The sequence below is a fragment of the Podarcis pityusensis genome (genome assembly GCF_964106645.2).
Source record: "Podarcis pityusensis genome assembly, chromosome: 4".
Lineage (NCBI taxonomy): Eukaryota > Metazoa > Chordata > Lepidosauria > Squamata > Lacertidae > Podarcis > Podarcis pityusensis.
In genome coordinates, this window is record NC_138027.1 from 65,024,020 (window position 1) to 65,042,325 (window position 18,306).

The window sequence follows — 18,306 nt, forward strand, 5'->3', positions numbered from 1 at the left end:
TAATAATAATATTCTTCTCCTTAGAGTGTTTTAAATCACATCTGGCTTAAGACTAAATTGGCACATAAATTTAGCCAGAACGCTAATCCTCTTGCTCGTAAGCAAAATATCCATGAACGCTCAAATTAAATGGGTGATTGAGCCATCTTATTTTCCATTTGAAGCCATCCCAACACACAATTTTTGCTCTTAACAGTCTATTTCAATTAGCAAGACAGATTGTATTCCACTATACATCTGCCTGCTTTTCTTAAACAACAACCCATTGCTGGCATGATTGTTTTTGTAGTGCTAAGATGCATGTGTTGTTGACAACTCCAGTACCTTCGATTACAGACCCTGATGTATTAAGCTTGAAGGAGTGTGAGTACACAGCCCAGTCTAGAGATTTATGAGCCCTGAGATCTAGATTTAGTTCCGGCCTCTGCCCACCAAACAGATAATCAGTGGGAGAGAAGAAAGAAAAAACTAGATTTATTTTCGGCCCACCTGGGAGAAGATGGAAGGAACCTGATCAGCACAGCAAGTTACTGCTACGTAGGATGCCCTGATTCACTGTGGAAGTGAGGGCAGGGAAGCTATATATAGACACATTGCCAATTTGTTGCAGCTTGCATATTCACAGAAAATACTATCTACATCAGATATTTAGGGCTACAGCTTCCATCATGCTAGAGAATTTGCAGGGCACCTAGTTAGGGAATGCTTATGTACATGCACATCTGCTGTTAGATTAGGCCAGACTCATTGCTTGGCAACACAAACCTCTACATCTCTGCTCAAGATATTTTTCACATCTTTTTTTCTTTTTCTTTTTTTAATGCAGTTGAGTTGCCCGCATTTGGGGAAATCACAGGGGGCAGCACACCTGCAGTGCAATGGATGAGCCTCACCCTGGGAAAACCTCCTTCATGATCAGGTAAGTATTATCTTTGCACACCTCAGCTCCAAAAGGCTTTGAACAGCTCCAAGGCTATAGGCTTATGGGATAACTAAACAACTCATCCTCCAGTGCTCTACCAGGCACTTCCAGATTCCATCTGCAACACCGAAATGTTCTAAGGAACACACAGCACAGTTTATGTTATACGTTAACAAAAGGGAAAGTTATTTTACCTGCACAAAATATTCTCAGCTGCTGGATTGGGGAAATGAGTTGCAAGTGGGTGGTGAACAGATCAACAAACGCCCCTGGATAAACAATAAATATAAAGATTCCAAATCCGTTGAATCGAACCTGCTCTCTAAAAGAAACGGGAATAAAACAAATTTGCAACACTGAATCAATTATTTGTTAAAAAATATTTGTATACTGCCTGTCAGTCAAGGTTTTTCAGGCGGTGTACAGTCATAAGAAATACAAACAAATATGCAATTATGATTAAAATTAGAAAACAATCAGTAGCCAGATAAACATAAAAACCATAAAGGTAAGCAAAAAGCCCAGGAAAACAAAAAACATCAAAATTGTAATAGTTGATGCATTCTGGGAGAGCTGGAGGTGATTCCAGAGTATGGGTGCCACCACTAAATAGGCTCTCTTCCTGGTTGTTGCCATCTGGACACCTGCAAGATGTGGCACATCTTGATTGCAGTGACCCTACAAGTCTCTATGGGAGAAAGTGTTCTCTCAGGTAACCTGGCCCTGAATGCTATAGGGCCTTGTAAGCTAATATTAACAGCTTGAGCCAGGTCCAGTAGCCTGTGTAGTGCTGTGGTCTGAGTGTTGGACTAGAACTTGGGAGAGCAGGGTTCAAATCCTAACTCTGCCATCAAGCTCACTGGATAACCTTGGGCCAGTCACAGTCATTCAGCCTAGCCTAACTCACAGGGTTATTGTGAGGAAAAAATGTATGCCACCTTGAGTTCCCTGGAGGAAAGGTGGGATAGAAACATACCAAATAAATTAATAGGCAACCTTCCAGTCCTTACAACAGCCCTGTAAGGTACGTTAGTATTATAATGTTGTACATGAGAAAGTGCAGCTTGCCTAGTAATCTCAAGGCAGAGACAAGTGTTGAAAAAGAGACTTCACAGTTCAGTCTCTGCACCAGCTCTCTGGACAGAGGGCGGATTTTAAGAGAGAAAGGTGGAACAACAACTTTAAATGGTTCAATTAGGTAAAAGGGGTGGCAGAAAGAATAAGGAGACTCCTAAGAACCTGAGAGTTAAGAGGTGTGATTGAAGGAGATTAATGAAGGAAGGAGATGATTCATTACTCTGGGCCAGATCCCCTTTTATTAATAGCAGAAGCAATCCCTGTCCTATCAGGCTCACAGCAGGTGCTGAAAGCTGAAAAAGAGAACAGCCAGAAGCTGGCTCTGCAGAGTTTGGGCTGCCATCTTTCCCTGCAGCTGTCCACACAATGACTGGTCTTCTTTCCAATTTACCTCATAAAGCTTCAGGGCCTACTAGGAGCAACTGGGATTAACTTTACTGAAGGCTTTACACAAGTTTCCCAAGGATGTTTGGAAAAAGGAAGCTTGTGGATATCCACCTCTGAAACTAATTTCAAAGACTGCAGTTCTCCGTCACCTCATCCCCTTGCTGAATCTCATTTCGGATGAGGGGAGGTTAAGTATATGCTCACTATAAGCTCACATGGTATCATATTCACACGTAATTAAATCCTCCAGAAACTTTTCTCATCACAAAGTTATGAAAAAAGTGGATTGCATTACCGGATAGCTGCCACCCCGTGGCCAACTTCATGTATGACGCCGCTGATAAGGATAGCTGTGAAGAAATAGGACAGCTGGCTGATGGGAAGATTTACACCAGGCACCTGTTTTCACAAGACACAAGAAGATACAGGATAGCAAGCAAGGCAAAGACAGGCCCTTATGTCCCACCTTTCTCTTCAAGGAGCTCAGGGAAGCTTATGTGCAAGTTACCCCACTTTTACCCTCACAAAAATCCTGTGAGGTAGGTTATATGGCTATATGGTGGGGGATAGGACTCAATGTCACTAACTCCAGCCCAGGGCTCCCTGTCCCAATTCCTTAACTTTATCCATTATACCACACTGGTTCTCGTGCTACATAACTGGCTCTGTCTATGTGGAAACTACAGGAAGCCTATAATAATAAACATCCAAGCATTCTCCAGTAAGTTCCTTACCCTAAAACATAATTTCCGAATTTCAGGCCTGCAGAGAAGACTGGGCCCAACAAAATCTACTGCTTTGGCCTACCAGCAAACCTCACAGTGGTTGTTTGAGGCTTGCCAAAAGGATGGTGCTCGTCTGTGAAACATGTCCTGGTAGAAGGCATAGTCGTAAAAAATGTAGCTCCTATTTTATCATTCAGCATTCATTGTTGTGTTGCATACTTGTTGTGATGGCAAATAAGACAGCATATGGAGTATATCCTTAATTCCCATGTCTTAGTAACTCCACAAGCAACCTTACAGTTCTATACATGTCTACCCAGAGGTAAGCCCCACTGGGTTGAATGGCACTTATGCTCATATAGGTACGTATAAGGTGGCATGTACATAAATAAGAATGTACATAAATTATCTGAAAGGGATGCATTTGGACACATAAAGGTAGGGCCTTTACATCAGCTACTCCAAAATTGTGGTACGGTCCTCTCCAGAGGTGCTCAGCTTTGCATCATTGCTAGTACCTTTAATTATTTTTTTAAAAAAGGATTGCCCTTGTTGAATAAAGTGCTCCCCACTCTGGACTACTATTCTTAATTCTGTGTTTGATTCACATTGTATTTTCAGCTATTATAAGCCACCTTGGCAAGGTGATCTAGAAACAGTTTTAAGTAAAATTATATATGTATTTTAAAATGCTAGGTTTGGAGACACCCTCTATTGAAAAGGAGATGCCTTCTTTGGAGGTATTGGTTTAAGATTACAGTCCAATGCTTAAATTGTAAGTAGAGCAATAAAACTCACCACAACTTGCAGCATCTGATCATTCTGGCCGGCAGGCGCTTCACTTAGCATCTGAGAGAGTGTCTGCATCAGTGTCTTCCCGAGGAGAATAACAGAACCAAACATAGCAGCTATGCCAAAAAACATTCCCGCACTAAACCTGAAATGAAGGCAGAAATGCTGTCATAATATAATCTCAGTAGTGGACTCCTAAACTGTGAGGATGATTTGTTGGAACTGCCCAATTTGTTGGAAGACCAATGAGAGCACACTAGTGGGAACTGAAGCCCTGCTGCCATCCTCAACATCAGATGCCAAGACCAGTTTGGCAAACCCAACCAGTACATTCATTATTTAGCCACAGGGGTGTGGAATCTTCTTAGCCCAAAGGTCGCATTTCCCTTCTGGGCAAGCTTTTGGGGTGCAGGGTTAGAGTGGTCAGAACAACACATGTGAAGTTTTACCTTTCTACACTAATCTAGTTTCTTCACACTCTCTAGCCTCCATCTAGACAAGCAAGAAGCATTATCAGAGTACCAGAACACATTCCAGCCAAGCAAAAACACTCCAGGAAGATGTAAAGCAGAGCTTGTGATGTAAAACAGAGCTCAGAAAGGTGTGTGTCCCAAAGACCAGATAGAGGGACTTGCAGGAGTGCATTTTGCCCCCGGGGCCTGAGGTGTACCATCCCATTTTACAGGGCAACTGCCTTATCACTCCTAAGTCTTCAATACCAGCAGCATGCATCTATTGCATGTGAAACAAGTCACATACACACATAAAAAGGCTATTCAAGTCTAAAACAAAAGGCTATTCTATTTAGCTATAAAATATTGTGTAAGCAATCAGTCTCAGAATGGTAACTGTTTTTACTAGCAGGATACAAAAGAATTTCCAGTAATTGTCTCACTAAAGCCTGAATTATAGTTCTAAAACAATACCATAGATAAAGAAGTCTGGGCTTCCATCTTCCCCAATTGTAAAACAGGCGGTTGAAGAGCGCCGTCTGCCATCGCATGTGAAACGGAGAGATAGTTAGACCATAGTATGTGAGCCAGTCTTCGTAAGATGTCTTCAGGGAGGAAGATGACTGTAACAGAAGGAAAAAAACAGTGAGACATAGAAGGTATTTCACAGGAGTATTTCAGGCATCTCTATTGCGCCCTTCGCATTTTATTTTGTGCTGATTTGTCCCCCCGCTGTCCATGTTGCATTTGCTAGCTCTGTTTGTACTCTCCCACTCCAAGGATGGGCTGTTCTTTAGGTCAGGTAAAAACAAACAGCAGTTACAGCTGTATACCCTTAGAGCTTATGGACAGCCGCAGCTGTACAATTTTACACATCATTAGCTTTAGTCTAACATACGTTGAACCTAAGCCAATGTGGCGGTGTGGGGAGTCACACACAAATATAAATATAGTGTCACACACCTCATCTATGAAACTCACTTCCAAAATTAAAGTTAAAAACATAACTTTTCAAAAAGACAAGACACACTTCTTAAAAGATAGAAAAATCAATAACTGCTAGAGTCCAAGAGTGAACAGCAAATCACAGAATCATTTACTAGAAAGTGCTACTAGTATCACTTATTTTATTTATCTATTACATATATGTATCACATTGTCTTTCAAGGAGTTCATCTTCACAACAACCCTGCGCAGTAAATTAGGCTGAGAGCTTAGTGACTGGCTAAGGTCACCCAGTAAGCTTCATGGTTGGGTAGGGATTTGAACTCTGGTCTCCCAGGTCATAGTCCGGCACGCTAACCATTATACCACACCGGCTCTCATGCTGTGTGTGTATACCATCCTATGCTGACATGGAGTACAACATCTGTCTCCCTCTACCTACACACCTAAATCCTCAACATGCATAGGAATCTGTGTGGTCTGTACACTACAAACAAAACAAAATCCAGTGTATATAAACTATGGATAGGCCCCTGTGCAGCTCTGCTTCCTGTGCACAATGGGCGTAAACCATAGCTGTCAACGTTTCCCTTTTTTTAAGGGAAATTCCCTTATTCCGAGTAGGATTCCTCGCAAGAAAAGGGAAAAGTTGATAGCTATGGCATAAACAGGGAGCTTGGATACAGACGCCCGACTCCGTGTGAAGAGAGGCATGGTGGGTAAAAATGCAAAAGCATGGTGGACCGGGACTTCATCTGTAGGAAAAGGAGCATATCCCAAGACTTAAACAATCAGTCTTATTTCTCTTGTGCCTCTATAAGCTGCACGACAGGCAAGCATTGAACAGGAAAGGCATTGGACAGCTGCACCGGCTGAATTTCTGCCTGGCCTTCTTGCAGCAGTTAAGGGCTCTGTCGCGGGAGAAATAGGAAGAATCACTCCTATATCCGTACATCGCCTTTCATTTCAGCAACTCCCGCATTACACGCCCCCTAGTGACGGAGCGTGTGCACGGAGGCATTCGTGTGTGTGCGTGCAAAATCTAGACTTTAGATTATGGGAAGGAAGGCGTATTGCAGTCGTTTGGGATGCCACTATAGTCCTATATTTGCACCATCCATACAGTTTCCCCTTTCTCTAGCCTTAAGCAAGTTAAGTATCGTTCTACAGTTCCCATAAAAATTCCTTCTCTAGCAACGGAGGCTGGGAAAGCGCCCCTCTCACCTTCAGTGCGGTGTCGGCCAGGTATACGGCACACCAGCCCCCCAGCACGCAAACCACCACGGGCATCGGGATCATGTCAGCAGCAGAAACGACACGAAACCAGCAAAACGAGCCAAACAAAAAAATTAATCCCTTTACACTCCGGAACAAAGCGTCACACGGAACCACCGCGCACCAACCACATTTCTTGAGCAGGAGGCTTCCGGATGCAGCACCCGGAAAACACGTGCCGCGTGCTGAGCATCACATTCCCCGCCTAAGCAAGTCTTTCAACACTTCGGGTTCCCATTTGCAAGTGGTGGAATTCTCCCTGTGCGAGGGAAGTATTAAGAATATACAGTATATAAAACTAAAAGCAAACTTCCTTCGGGTGCAGCACTTTGCGATAATAGCGCTCTCCTAAAAAAAAAAAAGAGTCAACAAAATCTATATAAAGGTTGATTGTTCTGTTCTTTTCTTTGCCCTATTCATACGTTTTGGGATTTTCCCCGGTGGGGCTCTTGAGTTTAAAAGCCGCGTGACGAAAGTAAACTTACAAAGGCAAAGGAACAAATCGTCGACTTTTTGTTGCCTGCTCGCCCAGACTATTAACAAGCTATGCCTAGTTCTATACTGGAGAGTGGACTTGAAGGAGTTTGCATGCTTTCAGGGTGTGTCACAGACAGAAATGCAGCAGGAATAACCGCTCCATTGTCAAAATATAGTGGCGATGAGGCTAAACCTGTTAAATTTCTACCTGCTGGGCATTTAATCATCATCATCATCATCCCCCTCAAACTGTGGTGTCAAATAAGCAAAAAAGGGTTTTGCTAGGAGATGATTACCGTAGATAAATATTTAAAATCTACAGGTCTACGGCACATAAGGGGAGCAGCTGCCATCTTTAGATCGGCTGGTTTTTATTTTTGCCTGTCGGGACTCGTCGGGGGGCATTTTAAAAGCACAGCTTTCACACAAAGACACACACACACAAAAAAAACAGTCACTGACTCCTAGCGTCTTTTCTGTTTCTTTAAGATTGGATTCCACGAACCCGAGGTGCAGGTTCCAAACTAACATTTTACCCGGCTGCTGCCCCGGAAACAAAGGGAAACGGCGCCCTCTGCTCGAGCGCGTGCGCGTGCCTGGATCTTGTTGCGGGTTGAGAAATGAATTTGCGGTGGGAGCAAAAGGGAATTAATTATCCATCAGATTTACAATAAAAGAAAGTGACGTTGCTGATTATTATTCTTTCAAGGAAGCAGTTATTTCAAATTTAGCGCTTCCTAGGAATGCCGGAGGTGTGGGGCTCTCCTGAACACGTTCATTTTTAAAATACAGTAACTTGCCCACGTCAATCAGAAGCAGGGAATCCAATAAAGTCCCCTCTTTTGCGTCCGCCCACCGTTGAACCTGATTTGGCTAGAGGCGGAGCCGTCCGGTTCATTTTCCTGCGCGCTGATTGGTACAGTGTCGGGCTACCCCGATTGCTGTTTCCAATGGATCCTGGGAATCGTAGTTTTGTGACGGTGTCGACAATGTGGGCATAGGCTAGGACCTTGTCCTTGGAACTATATTTCCCAAGAGAAACCCTGGCGCTGTAGCATATGAGTCCCGGGATTGCTAACCATATGCAACATAACGTTACAACATGTTTAGTTGGGATAAAGGACTGCTTTGAACCAGCCTGGTGCAGCGGCTGTGGGGCTGGGCTAGGACAAGAATTCCTTGCTCAAATGCCTACTCAGTCATGAATATTACTGTGTCACCTCCGGCCTCAGAGGCTTGTTAAATAAACTGATAATGCTGTGTTGGTTGAAGGTGCTCCCTGTGTTCAGGATTTCAGCCTTGCAGCGCTGCTCTATGCATATTTACTCAGGAGCAAGATTCTATGGGACTTGCGTCCAGGTAAATGGGCACAGGTTTGCAGCTTCAGCCTTCTGTTTATAAACTACATTCCAGAACGTCACATGCACCTTATCGTCCCAATAGTGGATTTATGGTCCGCGGGGTGCTGTGCACAGCTCTTGTTCCTTCACCTAATTAAACAAGATTTTGTCAAAATGAGATGATGTTAACCCTGTTTCTGCCTTTGTACTGTGCTCCCCTCACCTCCCCAAACAATTTGGGATCTCCCTGCTGTGGGCCAGACGGGAAGAAAGGTTGGTGATCCATGATGCCTCTGAACTGAGTGCTTCCCATCTCCACACCCCCACCAAAAAAACTACAATTGGATTAATCAGGAAGAAGCGTTGTAGAATGGCCCTACTGCTTCCCCCATCCTCAGCATCTTCCAAAAATCCAAAGAAGTTGCAACTATCCTACTTTTTCCTCTCCTCTCTAATATTGTCCCATAGCAGCTGCCCAGGTAAACCCTTCCTTCAGCAATTAAGGGGAGGAGTTAGCATCATAGCCAGCTGGAGTTGAAAGTGGATGGGCCCTTTCAACTCTACAAGTGCTCTGTGTTGCAGAGTTAAAAGAAACATTATTATAGGCCCTCTGCCTCTGTCAGGTTGGTGACCCACATTTAGGAGGTTGCCTGCACATTATGCTTCATAACTTTCTGTCTAGAAGAGCAAAAGACTTACTTTTTTTAAAAAAAGCTCAGTGCCTTTTGGCTCTGCTGGCATGGGCCCTGGTACAATCACTCCAATTTCACCATTATACATGTGGCCTTGTTAGGACCCCAGGAATTCCCACTGCCTGGTGACCAAACAACTCATTTTTCATTCACAGCAGTGACTTCACTGATAGGCTAAAAAAACACCTGACAGGCAGGAGCAGTCAGGCTGACTCGTTTAACAGAAATGACTTACGTTAGAAGGGTACTTGTACATTATACTTCATAACTTTCTTTCTAGAAAGGCTAGAGACTTTTTCTTTTTTAAAAATGAAAGCTCAGAGTCTGCCACCCCTCTTCAGGGCCACCAATGAAGGTCTTCACAGGAATCCTTTTGGAAACCTCTGCCCTAATGGAACTACGTCCATTGACTTTAATCAGGGAGTAGGAGAAATGAGTAGAAACAAAGCAACAAACTAAAATACTAGGACTCAACTATGGCAGTTCATTATTTTCATGTTTCAAATGTATCCTTACAGCTAACAATGTGTACTACTAATTTGTGGGGGTCCTCAGTAACACAGGGGTCTAATTGTACACAAACGGCATATACCTGTAAATCTGGCACTGATATCTCCTATTTTCTGCAGAGCCTGAGCTGAAGATTTGCCCTCCCAGAAACACATTGCCATATTTTCATTTGCAAAGTGGTATCTTAAATCCTATAAAAGGTGTGTTTCTTAAGAACCAACTTTTGCTTTTTAAAAAATTGACATAACCAGAGTGTATCAAAACATATGCTGAATGCTTCTGGAACCACATGAGACAGGCTCAGAGGTGAGAGTGGGGTAGGGGAGATAAAAACAAATGTCAAGTTACACAATTTAGGCTGTAATCCCATACCTGACTAAAATTTCTTTGAGGCTGAAGTAAAAATTGTTCAGAATCACAAAACTGAAGTTAGTGAGCTGTATGTAGTGTGAAAATAGGCTTTGAATCATAGAATCATAGAATCATAGAGTTGGAGGAGACCACAAGGGCCATCGAGTCCAACCCCCTGCCAAGCTTTGAAATAAGATAATTTTTATTAAAAATATATGGAGTTCAATATCCACATCATGGATATTACCAGTGCTTTTTTAAAAAAAGAAAGGAAGGAAGGAAGGAAGGTGTGGTACTCACCATGAAGTTGTTACAGTAAGTGCCACACTTTTAACATGGGTGTGTGTGTGTGACAGTACTGCGTACCCTTAAGTACCCCCAGAAAAGAAACACTGGATATTACCTGCACATAATATTTCTATGTCTGTATATTAAAACGTGATTATGATGATGATATAGAGTTTATTGTAATAGAAATTCACAAAAGTCTCACAAGACAAACTTGTAGTTGTGTTATGTAACAAAAGACCAAGACGAAGTGCTTTGTTTGTTCACCAGAGTTAGTATGGACACAACAAACAACTACTGATGTTGCATCTGTTGACCTTTTCAATCAACTGCTAAAATTTATATAACACCGTGATTGCCTTGATTGATAGACCAGAATTTTGTGTCCTGCAGCAGGAACATTTGAGAGATTAGATGGATGAAGAGGACAGCTATTTCCTGTTTATCTCCCAGCATTTGGTACTCAGTGACGCACTGCCTGTAAACACATAGATTCCTTTCCACTACTGTAGTTAATATCTATTGATACACATCTTCTCTGTGAGTTTGACAAATCCTTTATATATGTAGCATATATACAGAACCACAAGAACTCATATGCTGCTTCTTTACCTTATAAGAGTCAGTCCATATTCCTTTAACTTTTATCCACAGACCTAAGACTCACATACCTTCAAAGCTTCAAGATCTCCAGAGTGTATGGGATCTTTAAATAGAAAGGAAGAGGATGATAAATATTACTGATTACAGGTCTACCTGCAATTGTTTGCTGTGCTCTGTTTTATACACTTTTGCTGAAGTATTACATTTTGGATTCACCCCATTGCCTACACTCTAAGCATTAGAAAATATTGTAATATCCATCCAGCCTCCATGGCCTCAGCTCATCAATTAGGAGCAAGCTCTATGTGCTGTTCCAGTGGCATTCTGCCAAGAACAATGTTCTCAGCTAGGAGGTCACCTCAGAAAGAGGGTGACTAGAACATTTTGCAACAACTGTACCCTGTAAGTAAATAAATTTTCAAATGTGCAGCTAGACCTGGTTCTTTGTGCTTCTGGAATATCACTGCTCAAGGTTACCAAAGGATATGTTTCTTTTTTCCCATTTCCCTTTTTAGTAATTTAATAAATGTATTTGTTTTGTTACATCTCTGTGGGAGTGGGGAAACATTTACCGGTACCAAGACAAATAAATTGGGGGCCCAAATTTCTTAGCTTGAGGCTTGAATCAGTAGACACAAAAATCAGAAAACACAAAAATGGCAATCACTGAACATTTGGACTCAGCCCTTAGTGCAACAGAACAGTTATATTAGCAAGCCCCTATTTTGAAATATCACTGAAAATGCCCCTGCATAACTGGCCTCTAACTTTGGGGTCACCAAACCACATTTGAGTAGCTTGAGGACAACTTTGCGTGAAAACCAAAAGGAAGTGTTGCGTGTCTTTCTTGCTTTCTGCCTTAAATAGTTTGGGAACTTATGCTACTGTTTAGGTCCTACCAACAGCAAAAATCTGTTTGTTTTTAAATAAAAACAATCCTAAATTCCTCATTGAGAAAGTGAGAGCAAAATATGTCCTGACGGTGAGTTTGCTAACTCTTTCCTGCTTGACACTTGAGCCCCGATTTTAGCCGTGAGGGAATGAAGTTACAGGATGAATCCGACTCTATATTTAGGAAGAACAACTGTAAGCTATGACAGGAATTCTCTTTTACACTTGGCTTCTAAACTCAGCACTGCTCCAGCCCTAGAAGTGCTCTTGGTAGTTAGTACACAGGCACAAAGGGCTTCATCAGTTCCAGCCACCTCTAAAGGATTCCAGGGAAGATCTCAGCTGATCGAAGAAGGTGCATCACTCAGCATCGAAAGAAGGTGTTTGCATCTACTCTCCTGACAGGTTGGAGTGTTTCTTATATAAATAACCAGGTACATAATAAAAGCTAATATGGGGAGGGGGTGCTGTTTGAAAAAGTGAAAGGTTGACTTGGGAAAACACTTTCATATATTGCTAGGAGATGAATGAATGAACTGCCTTTTCTGTAAAGTTTAATATCTGTAAACCAGATCAGTATGCTTACACAGGCTGCTATTACAAGTGCTTTATACTCCATTCGAAATTTAAGACAGTAAGAATGTTGATGCCACTTAGAATTATCGTAAGAATATCCCCTGTGTATATGCCAACACTGTGCTTCATACAGTTAGAAAAAAGGCACATTTTCCTCCACCATTTCTTTATTGTTGTCTGCTTGAAATATTTTAATTTACCCGATATTTGTTGATGCTGTTGCAAGTACCAGCAAAGTAATAACAGCAAAGTTAGAAAAGTTATAAGATCACTGTATGAGATCATAAGGATTTGATAAGAATTGTCATAAGGCAAGTAGTTACAATGAACTTGATGGGGTGCATCTGCATGGCGTGCAGTAAAGTTTCAGCATGGACTTTTCTTCTGCTTTCAGTACATGCTGGGCTCCCAGCGGTGTAATTTCTATCTAGGTCTTCAACACATCAGAGCTTTCTGTTTATAACACTTGTGCCAGTTTCATGCATACAGCAGGGAGTCAAAGGATGACATTCCTAGTTCCTCTTCAAATGGATCTAGGGTAGTGTTATGAAAGACGTAAATTATGGAAGTGCCTCAGGTAGATCAGCTCCTTTAAAGCAAACCGAAGAACTCAGACGGTGCAAACAGCTGCGTGTCCTTTGGCACCCTCTCTCGGCACTTATTTTTAGATCAGGCAGAGAAGATCACCACTTCTTTGAGTTTTATTCCTTCCTATCCCTTGCGCCTGTTCAGGAATCATAGGGACATTCGCACAATGAAGTCAAGTGCTAAATACGGTAGTTCCAAAAAGAAACAACTGTGGCATTGCCTTCAACATGTGGCAGACTGATGAAATAAAAGGTAAGCTGTGAACTAAATGTTTGAATGCCTGCAAGATTTAGTAGTATCCAGGTTTTCAGCTAAAAATTGTATTTAAATATTGGATGTTTTAAAACTAGTTAGCCGAATACTTAGGAAAGCATTGAGGAGCATAATTAGTTGAGTTTGATCACTCCCATTTTGTTGCATGGAAGTTAGGATAGGGGTAGAGGAGGAAGACTGGAGGCATTGCTCCTTGGTACACAGCTGCCCTCAGGCTCTGTGTCACAAGGACTTGCAGGAAGGGAGTTATGCTTGTTGCTACTGTAGCTATACTGGGCTATATTTCTTCCAGAGAGTTAGAGAAGGAAAAGAAACTATCCTGTGCCAGATGTCTGGATTTATGGGGGCCATGAAGTAGTGCAAGCCTCAGTAAGGTGCAGAGGGAGATACTTCATCTCCTTTCTACAGCAACTCCCTCTGTGCCCTATAATCTCTTGTACTGTCAGCACAATCCTATACATCAGGGGCAGGGAAATTATGACACACACACCCCTCCCAGCGGCTGCTGGACTGCAACTCCCATCATCCCTATCAGCAGCGCTGGCTGGATGTGGTGGGAGTAGACCAGCAACCAGTGGAGGACACCAGATTCTCCTCTCCTGTGTTAATGTCCATGCTGCAGTACACCTCACGGACAGCTGTGGAGCTGACTCCCAGGTAAATGTGTTCCGTATATAGAATTGTAACCTTCATGGCTCCAAAGGGTGCCTGGAAGGTCTTGTGCAGGAACTACATTTTCTTTCCTGATATTTCTGTATGGATGTTAGTGTAGGAGGAAGACAGCACCCACCCCTGGTCCCCTTGGTGGATACCCTGGTGAAATATTGCATATTTGGCTGCGTTCCAGAAGTCCTGGTGCAACGTGAGGAATATCCGTGCAACATGACAGCACTATCAGATTGTAGGGTTGAGCTTTTTTTTTTTAGGAAGACCCACAAATTGTTGAGCTTTTTTAAAACAAACCCCAGAGTTGTTGAACTTGTGACAGCATTGGCTCCTGTACATGTGTAGTCAAATATAAAGTTGCTGCAGCCTACCGTTATATTTTGATTCCTGAATGTCTGATAGCCAGCAGTTGTACCAAAGGGGAAGAGAGAATGTAGCCCAATAAGGTTGTCTATTTTTACTCTTCAGCATTCTGTTGTCCTGATTTCTCTGGCAATAATGAGGTCAGCAGAAACAGGCAGGGAAGAAAGATTGTCTCTGCCAGAAGTTCTTCACAACTCTATGAGGCACCTCTATAGGGGCTTTGCTCTGCCTTCACATTATTTTTGTTACTTTATGTTCATCCCGAAGTTAATGTTCCATTTAAGAGCTTTACAAGCTTAAAGAACTGCTCCTGGGAAGCCACATGTAGGCAGTGCCATGTTTAGACAGAGAAGACAAACTGGAAAGAGTGTGTGGACCACATAGAATGTTACGGCTGCTGCAGTTTTAAATAGTCATTCATTTTTCCTCTCTCAACAACCCATATTAACAGGCCTTCAAGTAGTTTGTTTATCAGTTTCAGGCTGCAGTTACCTTTTACTTTTGAGAAGATGCATTACCTTCAGTTTAAAGTTAAAGGAATTTATAATGCCTTTGCAAGTTTTATATGGGGCAAATTAATTTTTTATCAACAAAAGCCAGGTTTTCAATATAAGCAATTCCTGATTGTGTAACTTGAAGTGAACATATTAATAAGTAGCTCTCCCATGAATATGTGCCGTTTGATGGAAAAGCTAACTTCTCGTTTACTATTGTGATGGGAAAGCGATCTTACTCTTTCTGCCCATGAAAAATTAACAAGGGAAGCTCAGGTGTTCTCACTCCTTTGCAGCATTCTATGGTTGTATCTAAGTAACTCTGAAACTAAGCCCGAAAGACAATCTGGACTGATGAATGAATACCTATCAAGAAGAAACATGGGCTAAATTGTAGTTTATCAAGCCATTGTTGCTCGTAAAAAAGTTTTGTTTTATTAGTAATCATACTTATTTTGCTTTCAGGGATAAATCTCTTCCTTTAAAATGTCAAAACAGCCAGCTTCGAATGTTAGAAGCATTCAGGTAAGAGATAATATTTTATGTTACTAGTAGTAAATAAGAAGTATTTTGATTGAAAACAAAACATCCGTTTGTTTGACGCTTCAGCGCTAACTAGGAATTATTTAAAACTTGCTTGTCATGCAAGTAAATGCATTTTGATCCCATCTTTTCCATGGTTTTACATATTCCATTATCAGCTTAATTGTCTTAACTAGTTTTCCCGTGTGCTGTGCCAAGCACACACACACACAGTCACACACAAAACAACCTATAGCATTTTCCACGAGGCATGAAAAAAAAGCTGGAAGGTTTTTTGTACATCATCTAAAAGCATTTGACTGCACAAACATCACATATATGCCTATGTTTGTGTGTTGCTTACTTCTAATTGTCCAGCAAAATTCACTTTCCATTACTGGCATCTTTTAAGCTAAGCCAAGATTATTTAAAAGAAAGGAAGAAAAGAATGTGACAAGTATAAAAAGCTGAAGTCCTATGCATACTTACAAGTAAACATGTTTAGAATTGCAAAGCACTGAATGCTGTATGGAAGTAAGTAAGTTAACCAACCAATCTGAAGTATTAGAACTTGTGCCAGTTTAGATTCAATGGCATCAGTTTAGATTCACGGACATCTGTTTTCACCATCCGTCTCCCAATACTAATATTTATTGCGTGTGTGTATATATATATATATATATAGAGAGAGAGAGAGAGTGTGTGTCTCTTGGACAACCAGATTCTCAGTATGCCTTCATTCGCTTACACTGGGTTGCATCTGGAGAATCCATTATGCTCCTAATAGGCCTACGTCCAAAAACAGGAAGGACCTGAGGTCCAGCAGAGGCTCTCACTGGAGGAAGGAAAGGAAGGTGACTTTTGCCAATTGCCTCTTTCCCCTGCAGACTTGTGCCACCTCCCACACTGCGTCCAAGCCGATGTTCTCAAGCTGAACAACCCTTTTAAGCGTTCACAGTTGCAGTCAATGAGATGTACTCAATATATTAATGTGCTATCATGAATACAAATGTGTGGGTAAATACCTTGTATTGTTTTATCAAATAATATTAGCTTTTAGGGTTTGCAGAACTGCTGTGGCTCTATCTGGATGATCATATATTGGCTCATTTAACCAAGATATGCACAAGCCTTTTATCGGCACACGTAGCCTTATCCCTCCTCAGTTATTTAACCTGAAAGTCTCCAGTTAACTACAGTTTCTTGTTTGATTCTGGATTGTTCCAAACCGCACAACCATAGTTTTCCAGTTCAGATGAATTAATGGAAGACCAGTGTTTGATGGCTACATGTCACAAGGGGGGGTGGGGGTGGGAATCAGCTGCATATAAAGCCCAGACATAACCATCCAAATTAGGCCAATGGTTGGGTTCAGGATAGTTGTAATGCAAAATCATGGTTTCTACTTACTATAGTTGAGAGCACATACCATAGTTTGAAGTTCCAGCCCTACAATTGGCAATCCATGGTTTATAGCAGAATGTCTGCATTTGTTTCTTAGGACTGTGAGGGAATTCCACAGATCCACGCTCAAAATCTCTTTTTCCTCCGTTGTCTGGTTGACTTTAAAAAAACAAAAACATTTTTATTGTTTTTTAAACAAATACAAATATAATATCCATTAAACACTTATATAGCAGTACGGCTAATGGTATTTGTTTTATCCATTTTCTCTGACTTTTATAATCCTATTTTACACAACTGTGTATATTAGCTGTACAAGGTTTGCACATCCACATGTGGAATAGTGAAAGATTTTTCTGTTCACAACCTTCTGAATTACAGCCTATGAATTTGGTATCCAACAGTACTATCAGAGGCATGAAATTACTATAGCTGCAGCTTTTTATTGGTTCTGAAGACAGGAAATATTTGTTTCCTGGTAGTAAATAGATTTATATAGTATTAATTTTCTATCACAATGAGTTTTTAATGGTGGCTAGGCAAACAAAAACGGTATATATTGTGAAGATTTAAATGGGCAGGATGATTGCTTCTCTCTTGAAAGCAAGCAGAAAAATGTCTACCAATCTCTGGGGAAAATAACTTTTATTTATAGATTGTAGTACACAAGCATCAGTCAACGAAACAAAGGGAGCCCTTTCATTTTAATACACAAAGTCAAAAGCAATTATGCAGTAGAGCGTTACATTTATTTTAGCATTTTCAAATTGTTTCATCTGCACTTGTCAGAGCTGCTTCCAGATCCTAGCTCACAGAGGATCACACTAGCCAGCGATCATTAAATAAAAGTCTTTATTGAGTTACAGTTTCCATTCTCAAGCTGCTGCGTGCAACTCTACGTCTCATGGTTAGATCGGCGAAGCTCCATCTGAGTCTCCGCCCCTTGTACACCAACTTAATATCCTAGCCTTGCTCCACCTTTTCCGCCTGACTGTTCTTCTCTGGGTCCCTCTGCCCCCCGGGGTCTCTTCCTTCCGGGATTCCTCTGACGCTGACGCTGACCCCCCTGACTCTTCTCCCTCCTTTCGGCGGGCTTTAGGACCTGGCTCCCTTTCCGGGCTGCCTACTGCGCCACCTTCCTGTGCATTTGAACTTGGCACGCGCGCCCAACCTTCCACCTTCCGTCTGACCGTTTCTTCGCTCCCCGATGGAGGTGTGGCCACTCCTGACTCGTGCCCTCCCCCCTGTTGTGAGCTGCCAGCGCTTGATCCCTGGCGCCCTTCCTCTTCCCTGCTCTCTGGCGGTGACGCTGGTCCTGATTTCCAACTGCTCCCCTCTGAGTCCCCTCTGGCTCTATCTTCCTGGGGTGTCCCCCTAGGCTCCCCCCTTGCCCTGGCCACTGGTGCTCCTTTCTGTGAATCTTCTGATTCACTGGAAAGACTCGGAGATCTCGGGTCGTCGTCATCACTCATCTTTTCTTCTGCCTCCTCTCCCTCGCTCTCTGTTTCCTCCCTTGCCCTTGCCTCTGCTCCTGAACCCCTGACATCCATCCCCCCCTCGAAGCCCCCTCTTCCCCCCTCCCCTCCTTCCGGTGCGGGATCTGGGTGCTGCCGTGTCAGGGGGACGAATGTCGGATACAGTTCGCTTCCTGTGGCGGGCCGCCATCCGAAGTCTTCCGGTTCTTCCTCCCTGC

General features: G+C 42.3%; 3 protein-coding genes across 8 annotated transcripts in view; 1 reads left to right on the forward strand and 2 right to left on the reverse strand.

Moving 5' to 3' along the window:
- Positions 1-8,595, reverse strand: part of MBTPS2 (membrane bound transcription factor peptidase, site 2) — a 29,811-nt gene extending 21,216 nt beyond the window's left edge. Inside the window, exons 1-5 of one of the 3 annotated variants that reach the window (XM_081001660.1) lie at positions 8,480-8,595; positions 4,830-4,978; positions 3,910-4,048; positions 2,682-2,785; positions 1,117-1,244 (exon numbers count right to left, since the gene is read on the reverse strand). In XM_081001660.1, the coding sequence (XP_080857786.1) occupies positions 1,117-1,244; positions 2,682-2,785; positions 3,910-4,048; positions 4,830-4,906 (448 nt within the window). In that variant the 5' untranslated portion in view covers positions 4,907-4,978; positions 8,480-8,595. Of the gene's footprint in view, positions 1-1,116; positions 1,245-2,681; positions 2,786-3,909; positions 4,049-4,829; positions 4,979-6,169; positions 6,274-6,524; positions 6,906-8,479 lie in introns of those variants that run through there. The other 2 variants (XM_081001659.1, XM_081001661.1) reach the window with 2 other exon arrangements.
- A 3,361-nt stretch (positions 8,596-11,956) lies between these two features.
- SMPX (small muscle protein X-linked) overlaps positions 11,957-18,306 on the forward strand; it is a 33,075-nt gene continuing 26,725 nt past the window's right edge. The window contains exons 1-2 of one of the 4 annotated variants that reach the window (XM_081001685.1): positions 11,957-12,132; positions 15,153-15,212. In XM_081001685.1, coding sequence (XP_080857811.1) covers positions 15,174-15,212 — 39 coding nt within the window. In that variant the 5' untranslated portion in view covers positions 11,957-12,132; positions 15,153-15,173. Of the gene's footprint in view, positions 12,162-13,017; positions 13,144-15,152; positions 15,213-18,306 lie in introns of those variants that run through there. The other 3 variants (XM_081001684.1, XM_081001683.1, XM_081001686.1) reach the window with 3 other exon arrangements.
- CNKSR2 (connector enhancer of kinase suppressor of Ras 2) overlaps positions 12,265-18,306 on the reverse strand; it is a 183,044-nt gene continuing 177,002 nt past the window's right edge. The window contains exons 33-34 of the mRNA XM_081001590.1: positions 16,639-16,772; positions 12,265-13,027 (exon numbers count right to left, since the gene is read on the reverse strand). The gene's annotated coding sequence lies outside the window, so the exon portion shown is untranslated. The remainder of the gene's footprint in view (positions 13,028-16,638; positions 16,773-18,306) is intronic.